General features: G+C 39.5%; 1 protein-coding gene across 1 annotated transcript in view; it reads right to left on the bottom strand.

The window, feature by feature from the left end:
• The window catches only part of CASP10 (caspase 10, apoptosis-related cysteine peptidase), a 74,056-nt gene that overhangs the window by 16,345 nt on the left and 33,655 nt on the right, over window positions 1-24,056 (bottom strand). Inside the window, exons 5-8 of the mRNA XM_006889144.1 lie at window positions 20,763-21,077; window positions 19,335-19,428; window positions 4,778-4,913; window positions 1,835-1,944 (exon numbers count right to left, since the gene is read on the bottom strand). Of these exons, the coding sequence (XP_006889206.1) occupies window positions 1,835-1,944; window positions 4,778-4,913; window positions 19,335-19,428; window positions 20,763-21,077 (655 nt within the window). The remainder of the gene's footprint in view (window positions 1-1,834; window positions 1,945-4,777; window positions 4,914-19,334; window positions 19,429-20,762; window positions 21,078-24,056) is intronic.

Below are 24,056 nucleotides of genomic sequence, written 5' to 3'. Positions count from 1 at the left end.
GGGGGGGGGAAGAAGAACAAACTGGGGATGAGGGTGGAGAAAACAGTGCAACAATGAATGAATGAAAACCCAAAACCTCTGTAAATGTTCATTAAAACTAATAAAATTTAATAAAAAAAAATTACAGACCGTGACTGAAGCTCATGTTGATGTCAAGACCACTGCTAGTTATTTGCTTCATCTGTTTCGTGTGGATTTAAAAAAAAAAAGCAACAATCAAATTTGGAAGACCTCTTCTGCTAGGCACCAACAGGTCCTTCAAATCCAGAAGAAAATTATGGAAATCAAGACCCTAGAGGTGCAGACAAATTACTTAAGTGATCAAAAAATTGATTCCAGACAGCACTGGGAAAGACATAGAAAGGCTTGCCAGTCTATTTATGCTCTCCATGATGTATCTGTTAGAAAAGTGAAGACATTGAAGAAGCCAAGAACTGGGAAAACTCCTGACGATGAGACAAGTGCTAAAATTGAATGAGCTGATGGCTATGAGCCACCAGTTCAAGAATCTGTTTAAAATTCACACTTATAAAAATAAGTCATAAAAGACAAATAAAAGTTAATATTTGTGAAAATAAAAATTTCCAGATCATAGTTCAAGGCAAAAATGCAAGACCCTTTTTCACCTATTATTAAGAATTTTTAAATGGTGACAGCAGAGTATTAAAAGAAGCCTGGGATTCTGTGCAAGTACACGAGCTGTGTATCCATGAATCTGACCTTGATAACATCCCAGAGATGAGAGTGGAATGATTTCAAAGTGGTATACTGGAGATACCTCAGACTAAGTATTGAAGCCAATTCTTTTCAGGAAGTTTGCAATTTGATTGATGTCACACTAGTAGCTTGAAACAGCCACAGCGACAGTATTTCCACTACATACACTCATAGTAAATCCTACATAGTCAACTCAACCCATTGACATAAAGGCCCTTCAGACTCCTAGTGACATTGCAGGACAGAGAAAATTGCCCTATAGGGTTTCTGAGGTGGCATATCATTACAAAACAAACTTCCTTTAAGTGCTTGATCAAGGTAAAAGATCAAGGACTACAGTCTTCAAATGAATTACATTTCAACATCAAGAAAATAATTCTAAAAAAAAAAAAAGAAAATAATTCTTACCACTGGACCAATAGTCAAAGTCATGATAGATGGAGAAAAGATTGAAGCTGTCAGAGATTTCATGTTACTCAAATCCACAATCAGCACCCTTAGTCCCAGCAGACAAGAAATGAAAAGGTAAGTCACATTGAGAAAATCTGCTATCAGGAACTTCTGCAGCGTACAAAAGGGCAATGATGTCAGTTTAAAGACTAAGGTGCACAAAATCCAACCATGGTCTTTTCAGTTGCTTGCTTGCTATGCATCTGAAAGCTAAACAATGACTAAGAATGACAGAAAAAGAATCAACATATCTTTGAACTGTGGTGTTGGAGAGAGTACTGAATATTCCATGGACTGCCAAAAGAACAAATAGCTCTCTCTTGGAGAAAGTGAAGCCACGGTGCTTCGTGCTTCATGGAGGCAAAGATGGCAAAATTTCATCGGACATACTTTGAGCATGATGTTAACTGGAGCCAGTCCTTAGAGAAGGACATCTCTCTAAGAAAGATGGAAGATCGGTATAGGAGAGGAAGACCTTTAACAAAATGGATTGACTGTCGCAATGGGCTCAAGTGTGTCAGAGATGATGAGGATGGCACAGGGCAGGGCACGGTTTAGATCCGTTGTTCATAGGGTTACTGTGAGTTGTAGTTGACTCGATGGCACGCAACAAGATTAGGAGTGAAGTCCACTATTAAAACATTTGCCAGCATACTTCTGAACATACCTGAAAGCCTCCACGGACTATCATAGTGCCTAGATGAGAAAGTCCCTCTTCCTGTCCCTGATACAAAATCTCGGCTTTATTGTCCACAGAAGGTGTCACTACCTGGGTGCCTGGAAAACAAATGTGACGTGAAAACAAAGATCACCTCTGATCAGTAACAATCCAAAACAACTGATTATCAAAATACAGTCAGAAAAAGAAATTCTTCTAAGAGAATTTAGAGATTTTTAATGGAATTCACTTTTTATATGTACAAAATCGGGCCAAAAGAAACTGTGTTAATAAACTGTTTTTCTTGTTACTTAATTTGTATTTTATTTATTCAGTTCGTTTTCATTATTTTTACTTGTATTTTTATTAATTCCTTGAAATTATTCTAAATAATACTTACTAGCAATTTCAAAACCTGTGGTGCTTAAGGTGTTAAATAATTGCCAGATAAAGATTGCAAAAGCATTAGTGCAAGAAATAAAACCAGAATTCCGATTATAACAGTAAATAAAAAAGAGAGAGAAATGAAATAAAGACATTCAAAAGTGATTCCATAAATGTTTTATAGTCTGTGGGGAGTTGAGCTGCTAACTAAAACGTGGACTACCTCTCATGTTGGAATCCACCAACAGCTTCACAGGAGAAATGTGGACAAACTCCTTCCACATGATGTATGGCCTCTGAAACCCTGCTGGGTAACCAGCTGTGAGTGGGTTTCCACTCAATGGCAATGAGTTAGTGATAGCCATAAAATGAATTTTAATTAAACCATTAATTAAAATGCTATCTACATGCTTTGCTGTTGTTGTTATGTACTGTGAAGTCGAGACTGACTCATAGCTGACCCTCCAGAAGGTTTTCAGAGGCAGTAAATCACATGGCAGTTAATTACCCATCTTCCTCCCAAGGAGCAAAATATGGGATATGTTAGAAGAAGGAAAGGATCGAGTTACGGAATACAGCTAATTTTATTAAAAGATCAGAGAGATAATAATGTCTCTGTAGAAGAAGATCTATGAGAATAGCCTCTAGAAAGTGATCATCACTGGAAAATGGGATGGTGATGAAAAAGGAGGTGAAAAGCAAGAGAATTTTTACCATCTATACTCTGTATTGTTTTCCCTATTTCAATTTTTATTTAACTTTATTATCATTAACATATATCTTTTTTTAAAGAATAAATATAAAACATCAAAACAAATAACCAAGATTCAAGAAAATGCAGAACCTTAGCCAGATGTCCCTTAAACAGAATTAGGGTCTTAACCAGATTATTGTGCACTTGGACACTGAATGACTTTGGCACCAAAAAGAATTTTATTGACATCTATACCACCTTTTTGGCCTTTAATCCTCCATTCTAAGAAGCAAAATTAGGTTCAAATTCTTAGGATTACAGATGCTATATTAAAATATTAGTAATGTAAATAAATTATAAAGCTGAAAAACATTATCAATGGTTGACACTCAACAAGAGATCATACAGTGAATTGTGGGAGTTGTTATATGCCATGAAGTGGCCTATCAGAGTAACTCTATGAACAACCAATCAGAACTTTGCCCTAGCCTGCCCCATCCTCACAATCTCTCACATGCTTAAGCTCACTGACAGTCACTGTGTCAATTCATCTTGTTAAGTGTCTTCCTCTCTTTCTCTTACCCTTTACCTTTCCTAGCAGGAAGATTGAGAAAAGGAACATAAAAATTAAAATTATCCTTCTACTATAAAATTCAGTCCTTGAGACGCAGTGAGACACGTGTAAGCATTTATGAAGTAGAAACAAGGATGCCTTTTCCAGAGCTGAAATACCCAAACTGATAGAATCCTCTGTCCTATTTCTACTTAGTGTACATCAGTGTATTACGATAATCACTGTTCAAGTAGGGATTCTGAATATTATTTCCATTTCAACTTCCTGCTTTTTATTTCTCATTTAATAAACTTTATTCTTCACTATCCCTGCTTCAATCACACATTTATTCACTTCTGTAGTTGTTAGTTGATATTTTTAGTAGTTTAACAGCAGTATATTTTCTTCCTCAACTCACTGTCTGCTGAGTTCTTCTTAAAGAGACATTTCATTTTAACTAGCTTTGTTTTAACCAGAGAAATGTACATGTTACATTGACTTTCTGAACTAAAATGTGGGTGTGGCTATAGAACTTCATGAATACACTTTAAGATTACACTTTTTACCTCTTTTTCTCTAACTTTTGGAGAAATAATTTCAGGAAAAACACAAATATTTGATAGATTATCAACAATCAAGCAAATGGGCTTGATTTCTGCCAGTGCTACCCCCTCTATACACTATTTCCTTAACAAAATATGTTGAAGAAACAAAAGGTGGGGGGAAAACAGTTATTTCTGAGAATATGAAAGACTGTCCTCTCAAACCAACAAATTCATAATAGCAGCATGTATTGAGAACATATTCTATGCCAGAGAAGCATCTTACAGGAGCTATCATGTTCAATCTTCACAAACTTCAACAAGGGAGGTATAATTATCATTCTCACCATAGAGATGAGGAAAGTGATGCATTGAAATGCTGAGAAAGGGAATGTCCTACCACTCAGTGAAACCCAGGCAGCTTGACTCCAGAGACCCCACCCTTCAAACCTTTACTCTCCTGAATCCTTTTTTATGCCATTACATTCACAATCATCTCACATTCTCTCATTTAAAAATTAGGAAGAAGATATCTGTGTAAATCTAGGCAGAAACTTTGTTTTGCCCCCACTGTACCCCCAACTTCTCACAGTACAAATATGTGCTCATTCAGTAAATACATGTTGAATGAACAAATTAGAGAGACATCTGGTTCTCTCAAGAGGATATTTTCAGAAGGATGTGTAAACATCCTATATGGCTAATTGGCTTAAGAATTTCCAAGGTAAAAAAAAAAAAGAATTTTCAAGGTTTGGTGCAAGTGAGTGTATGTTACTTACTTCTCTGTCTCTTGTAGTTTTGTATCTTTTTCATAAGGCTAGGTTTCACTGTTTTGCAGGCCTTCTCCAGTGTCTCCAGGTTATCTTCACTTAGGAGACCTTGTTTCTCTAGATGTTGCATGAAACTTAGAGAAGTCTGGAAGAGAATTAAGTGGAGTCACATTTACTTGCCCTCTGATTAGTCATCATTCAGAAAATGCTATCTGCATGAGTACTACGTGCCAGACTTTGTACTGGTAGACAAGATACAATATCTGCCCTCATGGTGTTTAGTAATGTGGAGAAAAAGGCATTATTTCATCTCTGTATGGTCTATATTAATATCAGAAACCAAGGCAGTCCTGGATGTGCTCACCAGTCTGCTCCAGGAAATTTAGAAGACAGCTACCTGGCCAACTGACTGGAGGAGATCTCTATTTGTTCCCATTCCTAAGAAAGGTGTAGAAATTATTGAACAATGTCATGAATATTGCCTGCAAGTCTTGCTAATGATTATCCCTAAATGGCTAGAAAAGTACATCAACAGGGAATTGCCAGAAGCTCAAGCTAGATTTAGAGGAGGCTGTTAATACCAGGAATATCATTGCTAATATTAGAAGGATCTTGACTTCAAAGCAGAGAATATCAAAAGAATATTTACTTGTGTTTTATTGACACAAGACATTTGGCAGCGTGGCACATAACAGATTATGGGGAAGGAGGAAGGGAGGAAATAGTGAAACAATGAATTAACATTTTTTAAAAAATTAATTGGGTGAGGGGGAAAGGAGGGAAATGTGCAAAAATGAATGAACAGAAGTCCAACTTTTCTGTAAACTTTTACTAAAATCACAATTAAAAAGAGAACACTGTGTGTGGGGGGGAGAAGGGTGCAACAATGAATGAATGGAATTCCAAAATCTCTGTAGGTGTTCATTGAAATGAAAAATAAATAAAAAGAACTCTTGCAAAAAAAAAGAGAGAGAGAACACTGCACTGGCAAATTTTCACAGAAAGTACTTGAAAAGCTTCTTTGCTAAAAAGCTAGCAGGTCTGGGTGTGGTTTCCTTTTCACCCAAGAGTCTACGTAAATTGCTGCACCTACAGCAGTGTCTCTTGGAGCCCCTGAGAACCTTTGGCAGTAGCCACCACTGCTGTACTTTCATATTTGTGCTGTCATAAAGATCAAGTCCAGGATATTTTACAAAGGTCACTTTTGTTCCCCTGAGACACTATGCAAATTGAAGATCCTTCTCTTGGCTGAGAGATTTTTAAGTCCTCTTCCAATGATACATAATTTCTCCAATAAAATCTCTTGTAATTGGAATTTCTCATCATGTGAACTCATTAAGCCTGGTATGGAAGCCCACCTGGATTGGAGGTGTACTGACATAACGCAGGGAGCGCTCATCATCTAGTTGTAAGGAGCTATGCTGTCAGTCGAGCAGGCACTTCAAATCCACCAGTAGCTCTGCCAGGAGAAAGAAGGCCAATCTCCTCCTAGGCAATTGAAAGCCTCTGAAAACCTGCTCAAGGATCAGTTATGAGTGGTTTCTGACTCAACGGCAAAGAGTAATACAAAATTCCTAAGTCTGGCCTGATCACAAAACTCAATAGTAATCAGCTACAAGTCTGATACTTTATAGACTTTCTTTTCCTTCGCATTAAATCTTATCTCCGTAGGGGAGCTCTGGTGGCCTAGTGGCAAGGAGCTGCAACTGCAATCCCAGAGGCACACGGTTCAAATCCACCAGATGCTCTGCTGGGGAAGGAGAGGCAATCTCCTCCTGTACCAGTCAGATCTGATTTGACGGTACACACACACAAAAATAATAAAATTTAAAAAAAATCTTATCTCCCTTGGAATGAAAAAAGAGTGTCCTTTTCCTAGATGTGGGCAAGTAATAGCACAGTCCTACGCCAGAGTTAAAACACAACACAGACTTCTCCTTCTCCTGTTGGACTGAGGGAAGGAAGCACAAAAAAGCATTTATATACTCGAGAATGATCATCTGAAAGCTAACTTAGCGCGCAGAGTGATGTCTGGCTTGCTGTTGTTATTGCTGTTAAATCTGCCATCAGGTTGATCACAACCTATTGTGAGTCCTGTATTACTGATCGTAAAAATATTCCTGTGGTTAGTGTCATCTAGCCAAGGACTAAATCTATGTGGAATCAAAAGCGAAAGAAAGTCATTCCCCACCCTTTATGGAAAATCACTCGTGTTGATTATAATAGCATTTCTTTAACAAACGAGGCCTTCCTCTTATTCCATTCTCACCCCAAGGTCCCTGGAGAACAAATACTTGTGTTCATGACTTGGGAACACATGCAACAATAAAGTGGTCTAATCTTTTTGAAAACTGTGTGGGTTGATACAAGTGAGTGTACATGTGTGCAGATAGAAGAAGCTGCATGTACCAAGTACACGGAGATTTGTGTACATATACACACATGGTCACAAAAGTCACTATTAGAGATGTTTCTCAGACATCATTAAACACCTTGTAGGATTGGTTCTCTGGGTCTTAGTGCCTTAGTTTTATTGGACAACTCAGTCAATTAGCATAATAAAGTTCACAGAGTTCATGTTTTGCAATCTTCATGAGGTGACTAATACAGTAATGTCTGAGGTGATAAAAACTTGCAACAGTCATCTAAAATATACCTTTTAGTCTTTACTAATGTGGATAGGGAACAAATAAGAAAGAAGGAAATCAACGTCTCAGAGGAGAAACTAGTCCACAGGACTGACACTCTGCAGGAGCCATAGCCTCACCTACCCTGAGACCAGAAAAACTAGATGGTGTCTGGCTACCACTACCAACTATTATAGGGTGTTGATAGACAGACCCTGATAGAACAGACTGTAGTGATTGCTATGTGTGGTCTTACTTAGGTCTACAATCAATGTCCTTGGTACCAACAGTCCAGAAATCAAAGACATCTTGAATTGGTAAGATCTGCTGTCAAGGACCTCTCCAAAGTAATGAAGAGAAATGACATCAGTTAAGACTAGAGTGCACCTAATCCAAGCCATGGTCTTGCTATGCATCTGAAAGTTGGCCAGCGACTAAGGATGACAGAAGGATCTAGCCCTGTGAGATGTGGTATTGAAAAAGAACACTGGACTGCTAAAAGAACAAACAAGTATATCTTGGAGAAAGTGCAACCCGGGTGCTCCTTAGAGACAAGGATGATGAGGCTTTGTCTCAAATATTTTGGGCATGTTCTTAGGAAGAGCTAGTCCTTCAAATAGGGCATCATGCTTGGAAAAGCAGAAAGTCAACACAAGAGAGAAAGACCCTCAACAAGATAAATTGAGACGGTGACTAATAATGAGCTCGAGTACATCAAAGATGGTGAAAACAGCAAAAGATAAGACAGGTTGAGATCTGCTGTTCATCGGGTTGAATTATTGTCAAATCAACATCAACAATAACATTAGCTGGAGCTTGATAAAACAGATTGTAGTTATCTCTATATGAGGTCAAGGTGGAATCAATTCATAGCTGGCCCTCCATGAGGGTGTAAATTGGACAAGAGGAGTACCTAGCACCTAAGATATTCAGCCTAAGATATGTAGTTAGTAGCACAAGTCCCTCCTGACTACTTGGCTACACCACCAGAACTCTCTTTTCCCCATCTACAACAAGAGAAAAATGCTGAGTGTATCTCAAACTCTTGAAGAGTTCAGACTCACCAATTTCAACTTCATAAAGATTTTTTTTGCAACAATATTAGGGTTTTTTCTTCCATAGAAAAGAAAATGCAGACTTATTGGATCAGATGAGACTAGAGGACCTCCTAGGTGATCATCCATACAGACTCTTTAAGTCTTGAAAAGAAACTATTCCCTGAGGTCAGCTCTCAGTTAACCTAACAGATTGACACACAAAATAAAGGATATTACCTGTAGGTGTGGCACTCCATTTAAAAATTATGAGACTGCATAAAAAAATGTGAAACTGAAAGGTCAACAATTGCTCTAATGTAAATATGAGACAATAAGGGGATAGAGGTACCAGAGCACTGGAAATGAAATGGTCAGAAAGCAATAAAGTGGAATATAGACACATTGGCAAAAATATAACTACTGTCACCGAAAAATTTGTGTCAAATACAAAAACCCAAACTCATGACCATGGAGTCAGAACCAATTCACCATCAACTCCACAAATCACACGGGAAGAGCTTGTCTGTCTTTCTCCCATGGAGCAGTTGGTGGCTTGAGACAGCCAGAAAGGTTCCTTTAGGTTAGCTGCACAATTCCCTAACGACTAGATCACCAAGGCTACGTATTTCAATAAAACATGTAATAAAATATAAAGACAGAAACAAACTTATAAAACATTTTCTATTTGTTGAAAAGATATTTTATTAAAATATGCTTTATTGTTATTTTTTTAAATGTTTACACAGCAAATTAGGTTCAGAGTTGATAATTTCTACACAAATTTTTTTGTTCATTTTAGTGAACTTTTACAGAGATTTTGGATATCCATTCATTCATTGTTGCATTTTCCTCCCTGCCCACCCCTCCTCATCCCCTGACAGCCAGCTCTTCTTTTTTAAAAGTAAAAGAAATATTCCTTCATTGGTATACAATCCCCTCGCTCCCCCAGCCCCGCCTTGAGTACACTCCACTATACAACCTTCGTTCTGGACTCTTGTGATAACCATAATACCCTATCATATAACGCTTTTAAACTGTTCTCTCCCTCATTCGTTTCAATGCAGTATACATAATTTATCCAGTTTTTCTAAGCCTTACCCCAACCCTGATGTCAGTCCCATTCTACAGCAGCGGCACTATGCAGTGTTTGCCCTTTTCTACATAAATTTTTCAGAGACTCTGTGGTGCAGTCCGTAGGGAGTTGTGCTGCTAATTCAAAGGCACATGCTACGAATCCACCAGCTGATCCATGGGAGAAGGAAAGGAGCAGTCCCATCCCACGCAATTAACTGCCTCTGAAAACCCATCAGAGGGTCAGGTATAGGTCTCGAATCAACTACACACAACAAGTTTTTATTTATAAACCTGTTGTTGTTGTTGTTATGTGCCGTCGAGTCATTTGCGACTCATAGCGACCCTATGTACAACAGCTCTAAACCCTGCTGTATCCTGTGCCAATTGCACTGCCTCTGACACTTGCATCCTGATTACCCCAGTCACTGAATCAATCCATCTCATAGAGGGTTTTCCCCTCCTGCGCTGTCCCTCCACCCTCCTAAGCATGATGTCCCTCTCCAAGGACCTGTCTCTCCTTGCAACATGTCCAAAGTATGTCAGACGAAGCCCCAGAATCCTTGCCTCCAAGGAGTAGCTTGGTTTAACCCTCTCCAGGATGAATCTGTTTGTTTTCCTAGCAGTACATGGTATTCTCAATACTCTTCTCCAGCACCACAGCTCAAAGGCATCAATTCTCCTTCTGTCCTCCCTAGTCATTGTCAAACTCTCTGATGCATAACAAGTGATTGCAAAGACCATGGCCTGTATCAGGCAGACCTTAGTCTCCAGAGAGACACTGTTGCTCCTGAGTACTTTAGAGAGGTCATTAACAGCAGACTTTCCCATCGCAATACGTTTTTTTATTTCCTGACTGCTGGTGCCAAGAGTGTTGACCGTGGAGCCAAACAAATTGAAGCTGTGAACAATCTCAATCTCTTCCCCATCCATCCTGATGCTGCCACTTGGTCCAGTGGTGAGAATCTTTGTCTTCTTGACATTGAGCCTCAGTCCATACTGAAGGCTGCAGTCCTTGACCCTCTGCAGCAAGTGCATGAGGTCCTCCTCGGTTTCAGCAAGCAGGGTTGTGTCATCTGCATAACGCAGATTGTTAATAGATCTTCCACCAATCCTGATGCCACAATTCTCCTCATAGAGCCCAGCCTCCTGGATAATCTGCTCTGCATACAGGTTGAAAAGGTATGGAGACAGGACACATCCCTGGCGTACACCCTTCCCAGTTTTGAACCATGCAGTGTACCCTGCTCTGTTGTGTTCAAATGTCCCAAGGTGGGAAAGGATATTACTAGAATCACCTAGTGAGCATCTTGGACTACAGAACTCTCCTCTATTGTTGAGAAATTCTGCATATATGATGAAATGCTAGAGAATGAAATAGACAACTGGGGCTTCCTGAACAGTAAATCCTTATGTATTTCCAAAAGAGGAAAAAAAGAACAACTAGTGAGGGGGGGAGAAATACTTGGCAATGACACATATGAAAAGAGACTCATCTCTAAGATTTACAGAAAACTCCAATATGTCATCAAGAAAAAGACAACCTAATTGTAAAGTGGACAAAGGACTTGGGGGGACACTTCACCAAAGAAGACAATCAAGAATTTGTGAAATATGGCACAACATGGTTGAGTCTGGTACAAATTGTGCTGTGTGGCATTAGTCATTCACAAACGGAAAATTCTGCTATAAAATTTCTATTATAAAAAGCTACGGGAAGGTTTCATACACGAATAGAGGCAATCTTGGAGGAGGTATAATAGGGATAAGAAGACTGGAAGAGAGGAGTAAAAATTAATAAATAGACATGCTGGTGAAGAGAAAGGCAACATACAACAAGGGACTGATCAGACTTCTAATAAATTAATCACATGAATCAGTGAAAATGGCATATAGTAAAAAGTCCATGGGAGAAAAAAAGTATGAAAAATCTGTACAGTTTGTAAACTTTCACTCATAAACAAAATAAAACTAAGGGGAAAATAGAGAAATTTGGTGAAAGGAAAGCTTTTTTAAAAGATGAAATGTTATTAACTTTAGCAAGTAAATTGAGTTTAGTGTACTTTAATGCTAATGCAAAGGTGCTTGTTGTTGTTATGTGCCATCAAGTCACTTGTGACTCTATGTACAACAGCCCTAAACCCTGCTCTGTCCTGTGCCAATTTTACTGTGTCTGACACATGCACCCTGATTACCCCAGTCACTGAACCAATCCACCTCATAGAGGGTTTTCCCCTCCTGCGCTGTCCCTCCACCCTCTCAAGCATGATGTCCTTCTCCAAAGACCAGTCCCTCCTTGCAACATGTCCAAAGTATGTCAGAAAAAGCCTCAGAATCCTTGTCTCCAAGAAGCAGCCAAGTTTAACCTCTCCAAGATGAACATGTTTGTTTTCTTAGCAGTCCATGGTACATTCAATACACTTCTCCAGCTCTACAGCTCAAAGGCATCAATTCTCCGTCTATCCTCCCTAGTCATTGTCCAGCTCTTTGATGAATGGCAAGTGATTGCAAAGACTATAGCCTGTATCAGGCGTACCTTGGTCTCCAGGGAGACACCATTGCTCTTCAGTACTTTGGAGCTGTCCCTAACAGCAGACTTTCCCATCACAATTAATCTCCTGGCTGCTGATGCCAAGAGTGTTGACTGTGGAGCCAAGCAAACTAAAGCTTTAAACAATCTCAATCTCTCCACCATCCATCCTGATGCTGCCAATTGGCCCAGTGGTGAGAATCTTTGTCTTTTTGATATTAAACCTCAATCCATATTGAAGGCTGCAGTCCTTGACCTTCTGCAGCAAGCACTTCAGGTCCTCCTCAGTTTCAGCAAGCTGGGTTCTATCATCTGCATAACACAGATTGTTGATGAATCTTCCACCAATCCTGATGCCTCATTTCTCCTCATACAGCCTAGCCTCCCAGATAATCTGTTCTGTATATAGGTTTAAAAGGTATGGAGACAGGACACATCCCTGGCATACAACCTTCCCAGTTTTGAACCATGCAGTGTCTCCTTGCCCTGTTCTGACGACTGCCTCTTGGTCCAAGTGTAGGTTTTACATTAGCACAATCAAGTGTTCTAGGATTCCCATTCTTCTCAGAGTCAGTCACTGTTTGTTATGATCCACACAGTCAAATGCCTTTACATAATCAATGAAACACAGATAGACATTCTTCTGGTATTCGCTGCTTTCAGCTAAGATCCATCTACCATTCTAAACCCAGCCTGGACTTCTGGCAGTTCTCTGTTAATATGCTGTTCCAGTCATTTTTGGATAATCTTCAGCAGAATCTTGCTTGCATGTTATATTAATGATATTGTACTATAATTTCCACTCTGTTGGGTTACCTTTCTTTGGAAATGCAAAGGTAAACATTGGAATTTTCTGTCAGAAGCAGAATGTTCTTGGATTATATCAAATTATTAGCAAAGCTCTCTGATCCTTTTCATTCTCCAAGACCTCTTGAACCTTTAGGCTTAAATGTGAGAAACCCTAGAGGTCAATTGTCCTGGATAATTTTAAGAAACAGAAAGTGATAGTGGAGAAGGTTTAACCTGCATATTACAAGATATTGAAAATAAAAACCTGAGCAAACTAAACTTTTGGTGTAAGGAGGCCCATGTAAGTGGCCAAACCATAAGGAAGTGATTTATAGGAAAGGCAGGACCACCTTCTGAAGGGTGAGAAGGGGCTGTAATTGGGATGAGATTTATGGAGAGCTTTCTGAAGTGGCTGTTAAACGTCAATTTCTTGATCTGGATGGTACCATCACACCTTATCATTTTATGTTTACTAAGCTACATGTTTGTCTAATGTCACTTTCAGCACCAGTTTTGGGGCAGTTTAAAAAAAAAGATAAAAAAAGAAAAGATATGAGGAAAAAAAATACAGGAGAAGCGAATTTCCAGGGGCCATCTAAGGAAGAACATTAGGACCCTCTGAAGGACAGTATGTGAACGTTAGAAGTGTGCCTGCACATCCCCATTGTGGAGTTTAGTTCTCCTTGTAGTTTCCCAGTTACTTATTGTAAAATCACATGTTGTTGCTGTTGTTAGGTGCTGTCAAGTCAAAGACAATTTAGACTCTGTAGATGTTCACTGAAATGAAAAATAAACAAACTAAATTAATTTAAAAAAAAGACAATTTAGAGAGGCCCTACAAACAACAGATGTGAGCCTTGCTTTATCCTGCACCATCCTGATGAGCTCTGTCCTGCAAAGGGATCATTCCTTTCATAATGTCATACAGAAACTTTGCATGGGGGGAAGGATTGTAAAACAACGAAAGAATTTTTTTTTTAATTTTTCAAAGAGAAGAGTATGCTGAGAGGGAGGGGTGGCCAGGGAGAAAAGTGCAACAATGAATAAATGGAAATCCAAAGTCTCTGTAAATGTTCATTAAAATTAATAATAACCCAAAACAAAGAAGAGTAGTTTCTGAAACTCTGGCTTGTGGCTCTCCGGCTGTGAAGGATTGCAGACAGACCTTCCATTACTGCAGTTGCCCCTAGACAACTGGCAGCTCCTGTGTACTCTGTGCCCCTGCTGTTTGTAAAACTTACTCTGAATACACAATGCCAATTATAGAGGGGGGAAAAAAGAAAATTTGCATCATCACACTTACTCCAATGAATTGCACACATTTAGACTTCCTGAGTGCCGCTTTGTAACAGATTCTGTAAGGAGCTGGGAATACGATGAGAAATAAGACTTAATCACTGTCCCCAGGAATCCACACCCAACTCTGGGAGATCCAAACTCTGAGGGATGGAGTCAGAGTGACTGCCCAAGAGGACATCAAAGGCTGACTACACTGAGGTTCTGAAAAAGCAAAATGACTCAACAGAACGTAACCAGAAATAGAGAACTAAGCCGCAGTTCTTATTTCTCCTACTCCATTCCCGTCAGTGAGGGTGATTGCAATGTTCACTTCCCTGAGCACAGCAGAGACAGGATTGTACAGGAGCAGATAAGGCGTCAACGCACTGCACACAGGGTTGCTATGAGTCAGAACAGATTCAACCACACCTAGTAACAACGTCCCATGCCTAACAGCTTCCCACTCTTCTGTGATTTAAAAAAACCGAACCAAGCCAACAAAATCCCCACCCTTTTCATGGAGTGGATTCTAACTCATGACTTCCAAGATAAAAATATTGTACGTCAACACTACCAGTTGATCTGGGAGGAATGCGATACGAGAGGACTGCGCAGATAGGTTCAAGGATATTGATGATGTCCTCGTTCCTTAATGCTTGGCCACTCACTTCATTACTACATGTCATAGCCTGCATGCATATTGCATGCTTTTGTATTATCAAATATTATATACTTTAGTAACATTAGCAATTAAGTAACATAATGAAGATATAGGGTAAAATGGACAATGTCCCCCCTACACAAATAAACTCTTTGTTGTAAGTTGTTAGTATGTCATGAATTGAAGTGTGCCCCCCCCAAAAAGATACATATAAATAATATGGAACACAATGATCTCCCAGGATCTCATAAACAAAATACAAGTAGTAAGAGTAGAATCCTATCACTATCCTAATAGGATAGACAGAGAGTTACTCTGGGAACTTTTATCTCACCAGATACAGAAAAGAAAGCAAACCAAGTGGTAGGGACCCTTAGGATCACCAAGAAATAATCACCAGGATTGGGGTGCACCTTTGTGGACCTGGGCTTCTCAAAGAGCCTCCTTGATACCAGAGGAGCACAGAATACATGGAGATCTTCCGTAAACACAGAAGCTGAAGGAAACAAAGACTTCCTCCACAACCAACAGAGGGAAAAGGCCTTCCCTCCCCTAGGGCTGGCCCCTTGGATTTGGAGTTCTGCCTTTCTAATGCGAGCTCTTTATCTACTTTTTTAAATCTGTCAATGATATCCCTTCAATTGCTGGGGCCTTGCTTTTTGCCAGTGTCTTCAGTATAGGCTGAACTTCTCTTCCTTCAGAACTTTGGGTTCTTGATCACATGCTGCTTCCTGCAAGGGTTCTGTGTCAATCAATTCTTTTTTGGTACTCCTTCCATCTCCTTTGATTCTTCCTGGATCAGTCAAGATTTCTCCCATAGCATCCTTCTATAAAGCAACGTGAGGAATGAATTAGTTTTTCAGTGCTTTCAGCTTGAGGAATGCTGAGCAAGTTCTTCACTTTTTCTCTTCAAACACCATCTCTTTACACATTTCTTTATAATGTTTTGTTTTGTCTTCTCTTAAGGCCCTTTGAAATCTTTGAAATCTGTTCACCTCTTTTACCCTGGCCTTTCTTCCTTTTGTTTGACTCTTTGACATTCTACTACAATTTTCAGTCTCTTCTGCTATCTCTGTTGGTCTTTTATTTCTTTTTAAAAAATTTTTTAAATTACTTTTGTGTGTGTGTGTGTGTGTGTGTATATATATATGTATATATACACACACACATATACATATATATACACACACATATATACATATATGTGTGTGTATATATATAAAATGTGTGTCTATAATGTAGAATAGTATACTATAATACACTGGTTAACTTAAAAAGTTTGAGCTTTTGTTTCTCTCCTACCTGTATAATGATCTTTTGCTTTCTTCATGGATGATATCATCCCATAACTTACCTGGTCTTCAATCACGAGTACTCTATGTCTCAAACCTATTCTTGAAAAAGATTTTAAATTCAAATGGGATAGACTCAGGTTGTGTTTGAGTTCTGGTGTACTTGTTTTCATTTTCTTCAGTTTCAGTTTGAACTTGCACATGAGTATTTGATGGTCTGTTTCACAGTTAGAACCTGGTCTGATTTTGACTGCTGGTATTTTCTCCAGTGATTCTTCCTGCTTGTGTAGTCAATCTGATTTCTGTGTAGTCCATCAGATGAGGTCAATGTTTTCTATCACTGTTTGTGGTGTGGTTTTTTTTATACGTTTTTATCACTTTTTTTATAATTTTAATGAAAATTTACAGAGCCTTTGGATTTCTGTTCATTCATTGTTGCACTTTTCTCCCTGCCCACCCCTTCCCCCGCCAGTACATTCTTCTCTTTGAATCTCTTCGTAAAGTAAAAGAAAAATTCTTTCATTGTTTTACAATCCCTCCCCCCAGGTCCACTCCACTATGTGGTCTTCGTTCTGAACTCCTGTCACGACAATACCTAATCACATATCCCTTTTAAACAGTTTTCTCCCTCATCTGTTTCAATGCAGTATACATTATTTATCCCATATTTCTTAGTCTCCCCCCAACCCCGAAGTCAGTCCTGTTTTACAACAGTGGCACTATGCAGTATTTGTCCCTTTGTGACTGAGATATTTCACTCAGCGTAATGTTTTTAAAAGATCTTTACAATTAATAAATCACTGACTTACAAAACCCAATCATTCAATTGTCGACCTCATTTCTCTCACAAATAGTTGCAGCCCTGGATGTGTTCACCAGTCTATGCCAAGAGATTTGGAAGACAGCCATCTGACTACTGAGAACCCCTGACTGGGAGAGGTCCATATTTGTTCCCATTGAAAAAAAAAAGTGCTACAACAGAATGTGATCATTATCAAACAATGTTAATATCACATGCAAGTAAAATATTGCTGAAGAATATTTTTTAAAGGCCAGAAGAGTATAGCCACAAAGAACCACCAGAAATGTAAACTAGATTTAGAAGTGACTCCAGGCATAAGCTGATATAAGATAAATCTTAGCTGAAAACAGGGAATACCACAAGATGTCTATTTGTGTTTCATTAAGTATGCAAAGGCATTTGATGGTGTAGATCATAACAAATTATAGCTAGCATTGAGAAGAATGGGAATCCTAGAACACTTAATCATATTCATGTGAAACCTATACCTAGACCAAGAAGCTGTTGTCCAAACAGAGCAAGGGAACACTGCATTATTTAAAATCAAGAAAGGTGTGTGTCAGGGCTGTATCCTTTCTCCATACTTATTCAATCTGTATACAAAGCAAATCATTTGAGAGGCTGGATTTTATTAAGAGGAATGGGGCATCAAGATCTGAGGAAAGCTCAGCAACAATCTGCATTATGCAGATGACACAACCTTGCTTACTGAAAGTGAGAAGGACTTGAAAACACATTGTGCTTGGAAAGGTGGAGGGGAGAGAAAGACTCTCAACAAGATGGATTCACTTAGTGACTATGGGCTCAAGTATCATCAGAACACAGAGTAACAACGGGTTCAAGTATATTGCAACAAGGTTCAGAGCCAGTCTTCATAGGGCTGCTGTGAGTTGTAATCAACTGGATGGCACCTAACAACAATGGAAGCTCTGGTGGCCTTGTGGGTAGGAGCTGTGCTGCCAACCCAAAGGCTAATGGTTCAAATACACTAGCTGCTCCACAGGAGAAAGATGGGTAATCTCCTCCTGTGTGATTTACAGCCTCTAAAAACTTGATCTAGGGTCAGCCTATGGAGTTGGATCTCACTCAACAACACAAAAACAGCTTGCTGAACTGTAAGAGAACAAGTTTTTGTTTGTCAGAGCCATCTGCTTGCAGCGTCTTTGCTGTAATAGCATTAGATAACTAAGATGGAAGCAATCTGGAACAAGAGGTACACGGAAAAGCAAACTAGGGCAGAGGAAGGGAGGACAAGGGGAGAAAATGTGCAATAGTGAATGAATGAAAAGAATTAACTTAAACTATATAACATTTAGAGACCTAGAAGACATACAACTCTTTTCCGGCCCTTAAATATAATTAATATAAGAATAATATTAGCAGGCAACAATTATGTTAATATTTAAAACATTATTATTAATTTGAAGTACCTGCATAAAGTCCTTGATAAAGCGCAAACACAAACATTTGATTTTGTGAGTGTCATTTGATTTTCACAAACACCTTGAAATGTAGACAGTGCAAAGTCTGCCAAACAGGACAAGCTCCCAAGAAGACCTCACTTCATGTAGATAATGAGTTAATACTTCCCAATCTTCCATTGTTTATCACTTCCTCACATCCTTTTTTGTGCCCCACACATTCCTATGTCATAAAATAATGGTTAGCCGGTGCTAAGCAGTTATGCCACTTGCCATTATGCCCTAGTTGATTCCAATCCTTGGCAATCCCTTGTATATCAGAGTATATCCATGCTTCATGAGATTTTTATGTTCAATTTTTTGGGAAAGAAATTGCCAGGTCTTTCTTTCCAGGCTCCTCTGGGTGAACTAGAACTGCTAACCTTTTAGAGGTAGTCATGCCTGCTAACTATTGACCCGTCCCTAAGACTCTAGACTGAATGACCATAAATATGGTCTGCATGCTAATGCCATATACACATTATTTCATCTAATCTTCCCAGCAAGGAGTAAGATTGTTCACAGTTTAGCATCAAAGAAAACAGAGATGCAGTCCAGCCATTTGCCCTAAGCTAAGACAGAATCCTGGTCCATATGACACTAAAGTTGGTGTTTGTAACCACACTGTATGACACTGTGTCCATCAAAAATAATCCTTCTTGTGGACAGGTGTGTGTACATGTGAAGTAACAGGAAAAAATGCAATGGGGACGTGAAAAGATGGGGTCATAAAAGACAGACATCAATAGTAATTCATTATATAAAACACAACATATATCAATGATTGTATAATCACAATGCACAGAAATTAAATGTAATGTGTGTGAATGGTTGTGTAAAACACAATAAACATGAATGAAACAATACATATGAATGATTATATGCAAATCAATACAAATTTTACATATTAAAAAATAATAATCTCTCCCAAAACCCCTTCTTTGTATCATCCCATTTCCTAGAAAAGAGGTTTCCTGAAGGCAGTGCTCACACAGACCTTGTTCTAGATGATCACTTACCAGCTCAGTTTTTGGAAGGTGTTGGCCCAGAAGGAAGATCATGTCCCTTAAGTCCTCAGAGATTATGTCTTCTGATAGTTCATAGAGTAGATTTCTAAGAATACATCCAAAATGGCAAAATCACAGTAAAATCGCCAAATGATTAGTTGCCATCAAATCAATTTCAAATCATGGTAACCCATGTGGGTACGAGCAGAACTGTGCTCCGTAATGTTTTCACTGGTGGATATTTGGAGGTAGATTGCCTCTTAGGTCAGCATGGATACCAAATGTCAATCATTGGTTAGTACAATGACTCCTTGCACCAACCAGACACTCCATCTGATGATGACATGCTGTTAAATCTATTTTGACTCACTGTGATCCCCAAGGACAAAACAGGACTGCCCCAGAGTGCTACAAATCTTTCCAAGACTATAGATCTTTTCTAAAACTCTTTATCATAATTTGAATGAAGTTACACAAAGCAACTAAGTTTTCTACCCAACAATTCAAACACATTTTGTTTCATAACAATAATTACCCACCCCATAGAATAACAGAACTCTTTCCACTTGAAACAGCAGACTCGGGGTGGGGACGGGGGGAGCAGACTGCCACATCTCTTTCCAACTAAGTGGCAGGGGGTGGGGGTGGTTAAAACCCCCATCTTTTCAGTTAACAGAAAAGTGCGCTGCCATCGCAACACAAGGGCTCTCTCCTGATACTCTCTCATTGCCATTGAGTCAAACCGAGTCAAAGCTAGGTCTACAGTGGGTTTTCAGAGGCTGTAAACTGCACAAAAGGAGACTGCCCATTGTCCTTCCACAGAGATGATGGTGGATTCGAACCACCACAAGCAACTCCCTACAGACCACCCCACCAGAGCTCCGGCTGACAGGATGGAGGATGATAAACAAGAAAAGCCATAGGCACTGCTAGACTGAGTTGGCCTGAGGTGAAGAAGGAGGAGAAGCTAAATAAAGGAAGGTAAGCTCCTGGGTGGTACGGTTAAGGGCTGGAATACTACTTGAAAGGTTGGAGTCTCAGATCCACCCAGAGACTCCAAAGGTTCACAACTCTGAAAACCCTTCAGAGCGTTTCCACTCTGCACACGTCAAGTCTCCTGAGTTCAAATCAACTCCAACAGCAACAAGAACAGAGGACGATGAAGCATCAGAAAAACTCTGCTTCAAAACAATGGGAAGAAACTCCAAGCCCAGAATGCCTTCCCTTCCCCCTTAAATCTCTCACCTCATTAGCACTTAAAGTTGAGAACCTTCATTTTTAATCACAGTATCAATAAATTCAGTATATGCCAATAAAGATCTCCATCCTGGTTTTCTTTCAAAGCCCAGCAGCCTGAGTGGGTGCTAGACCTTTGCAGGATGAAGCAGAAGGGGAGCTGGAGTCTCGCCTGTTCCTGATCACTCACAGGACCCTCCTTACCTGAACGGAGAGACCCTCCTCCGAGTGGCCAGACAGCTCTCTACTTGCTCTTTGCTGTAGTCAAGGAAATGCAAGAGGGCGTTCTGCTTCATGGTATACAGGAGCTCTGCTAGGAAGAACGGGGCTTCCTCAGTCAGTAGCTCTTCCGCCAGGAGCAGATCGAATATCTCCGAAGCTGAGCTGCTCTTCTCCAACTTCTTGTGGGAGAGGAAGTCACCACAGAGAAACTTGAGCACTTCCACATCTTTGGACCCCAAACGTGCATCAATCTTCAGGAGTTTCTCACGGAAATCCATGCTACAATTTTCATCCAACCTGTGTCCAGACCTTTACCTTGAGATGTCCTGACCAAGTTGGGAGAGATAGAGAGATGGAGCAAAGAGTGTGAGAATGAGATCAAAGCAGCACTCCCACTTGCTGGCCCCTTCCCCAGCCCTGGCCTCCATTCCCAGCATTAGCCATGTAGTACTGAAAACTTAAAAACCCCCTACAAGGCTCCCTCCCACAGCCACTGGAAGAGCCTAGACAATTCTACCCCAATGCAAATTTGTAGAGGGAGTTTTTATTAGAACTCAATTTACCCTGATTTCTCCCAAATCGGAATGTCTCCAGTGGAAGAGCACAGAGTGCGATGTCACTCAGGACTGGTAAACCAGGTGGAGCACATGGATTTAAGTTCCATTCCCACCCAAAATAGCATCTGAATATTTACTTTCAATTTTAGAAATAAGACAACATGGAAGTTTATTCTGAAGTTCTATAATCCAAAGTCAGTGAGATGCATGTGGGTCAGTTGTCATATCCTTAATGTTAGATGACTCACATCAGGCAGGGCTTTATCTTACTCAGCATTTCTTTTTCTTTTTTTGTTTTTTTAACTATTTTGTGTGTCAAGTCAGATCTGACTGGTACAGAAGGAGATTGTACCTCCTTCTCCAGCAAAGCATCTGGTGGATTTGAACCGTGCACCTCTGGGATTGCAGTGCAGCTTCTTGCCACTAGGCCACCAGAGCTCCGAGGCAGGATTTTATCTTATAGAAACTAAAGCCATAAATAATCTCAGCTCCTAGGAGAAAAGGGTACTTTAGACAAAGTTGCTCCAGTTAATGAGGAAGTTATTGATTATCCTTCACTGTTTCCACCTGGCTGGTTAATAAACTATTGTTTTCCGGAAATTTTATTCTAAATAAAAGAGCAACGCGTTGACTAAACTTTTCATTGTAATGCTATTCTTTCTATAAGGACGTGAGGTATATATTCACTCTGTATGATTCTCAGCTATTGTTAGAAATAGGGAACTATTTTTGAAAGGAAGGAGAACGTAACAAAAGCAGTGCATCTGATAGTGAGAGTATCTAGGAAGTTTAACTATACACCGAAACCAAAGTTTATTACTTCTATGATTAGGGATGGCTCTTGTTGTTCTTGTTAGGTGTCATTGAGTTGAGTACAACCCATAAGGATCCTATGCCGTCCTCACACTTCCTGATACACTTGAACCCATTGTGCAGTTGCTGTGTCAAATTGGTGGGAGAGGGGAGCTATTTTTCTTGGTATTGTCCCACAGGTCAAATGATTGATTTCTTGGAGATGATTCTAATTCTAATCTATTCTAATGAGTGTTACATGATATTTTTCTGACTATTCTTACCTCCTAGCTTTTCTGAGCCCACAAACAGTAGACTAACAAATTAAAATCTTTTATTGTATTAGAAATAAAAGTTGTTTTGACACTTTCCCGGTTTTTCCTCTCCTTAAGTGGTATGTTTGGTTTTTTCCTTTCACTTTCTTTTTCCATGGTATGGGGAAAAAATCCACCACCTGGGTAAAAGCAAGTTTTTCCAAGTTTCTATGATGTGAGCCAAGTGAAGAAAAGATAATACATACCTTCAGACCAAGTCCCACTGATCCTGAGAGGTAGGTACCGTTCAGAGAGATTGGGATTCAGTCTTCCATGTGTTCCAGGTTCTTAGACAGCTCTCAATAGCTAGGAACAAGAATGAAAGACCTGGCCCTGCCTGAGCAAATAAAAATTAATTTCCTGTTGATGTCATCTCTGAAGTCTACAAGGCTTTTTCTCCTCCCCTTCCTCAGAGGTAGGGAAAAAGTGGCAAACAGCGGCTCCTAAAGGCTAAACCTTTTCCCATGTAGAACTCTAGATTTTCCCAGATAAAGCAAAACCCCTCTGACCCTGAATGAATTCTGATCCATAGCAATGCCAAGTAGGAGAGAGCCTTGGAAAGCAGATTTCCACATCTCTGCTGCAGAGCAGCTGCTAGGTTCCAACCCTCATCCAGACCAGCGCTTTACACCAGGGCCACCAAGTCTCCCGGATAAAGTAAAAGGCTCTCGCAGATGACCTCCTGGAAGCCAGTAAGGGCTCCAGCCTTTTCCCTTGACCCCAATTCCTGCCTTCCGTAACCATTCTCCCCCACCTCCAACTCTAATATATAATTTTTATTGTAATTTATGTATTAAATTTATACTTATAAAGTATATATTGGATTTTGGGGGGGTGTGAGATTTCTCCAATCATTTATTCACACAGCATTTTGTTCTATAACATCAGTTTTAATACACACAATGTCTAATTGTCCATTCATTCCATATTGGTTTTCCCCTTAGCCATCTTATTAAGGTTTATTGTCTATTAATTGTTTTCTACTTCCACTCATCCTACACCTCCTTGATAGCCCTACTGGAGTGATTCCCTCTTTATGTAAATCTTTCTCTAGTGATTTGTTTGGGTTTTTTGTATTAGTTGTCTTTACAGTATGTGTCCTTTAATGACTAACCTGTTTCATTCAGTATCACATCTCTAAACTCACCCATGCAGGTTGCAATATTAGTCACAATAACAAAGAACTGGAAATGACTCATGTGCTCATTAACAAATGAATGGATAGAAAAACTCTCATTCCCTCAATGGAATGCCATGCAATATTGAAAAACAATGAAGAAACTCACTTAGGCTTTGAAATAAAACTCAAAAAAATTATTAAAATGTTGATTATCTTAATGAAATAAGTCCATTTGTACATAAATAAATAGTGCTTTAAACAAAAAAGGGACTGTATCTTTGAGTGGAAACAGACTCACAGCTGACCCTCCATCAGGTTTTCAGAGGCAGTAAATTACACGAGAGGAGACTGCCCAACTTTCTCCCACAAAGCAGCTGGTAAAGTTGAAGCTGTTCCTTTGAGTTGGCAGCACAATTCCTTTCCTCTAAGTCACAAGAACTACCAATAAGACAATTAGGTTTTGGAAAGAATGCCATTAACTAATAATAAACAG

Source organism: Elephantulus edwardii, unplaced genomic scaffold (assembly GCF_000299155.1).
Source record: "Elephantulus edwardii isolate Elephantulus edwardi_28Jun2011 unplaced genomic scaffold, EleEdw1.0 scaffold00075, whole genome shotgun sequence".
Taxonomy (NCBI): Eukaryota; Metazoa; Chordata; class Mammalia; order Macroscelidea; family Macroscelididae; genus Elephantulus; species Elephantulus edwardii.
Note: the sequence above shows the minus strand (reverse complement) of the source record. Positions and strands in the feature narration are given on the sequence as shown.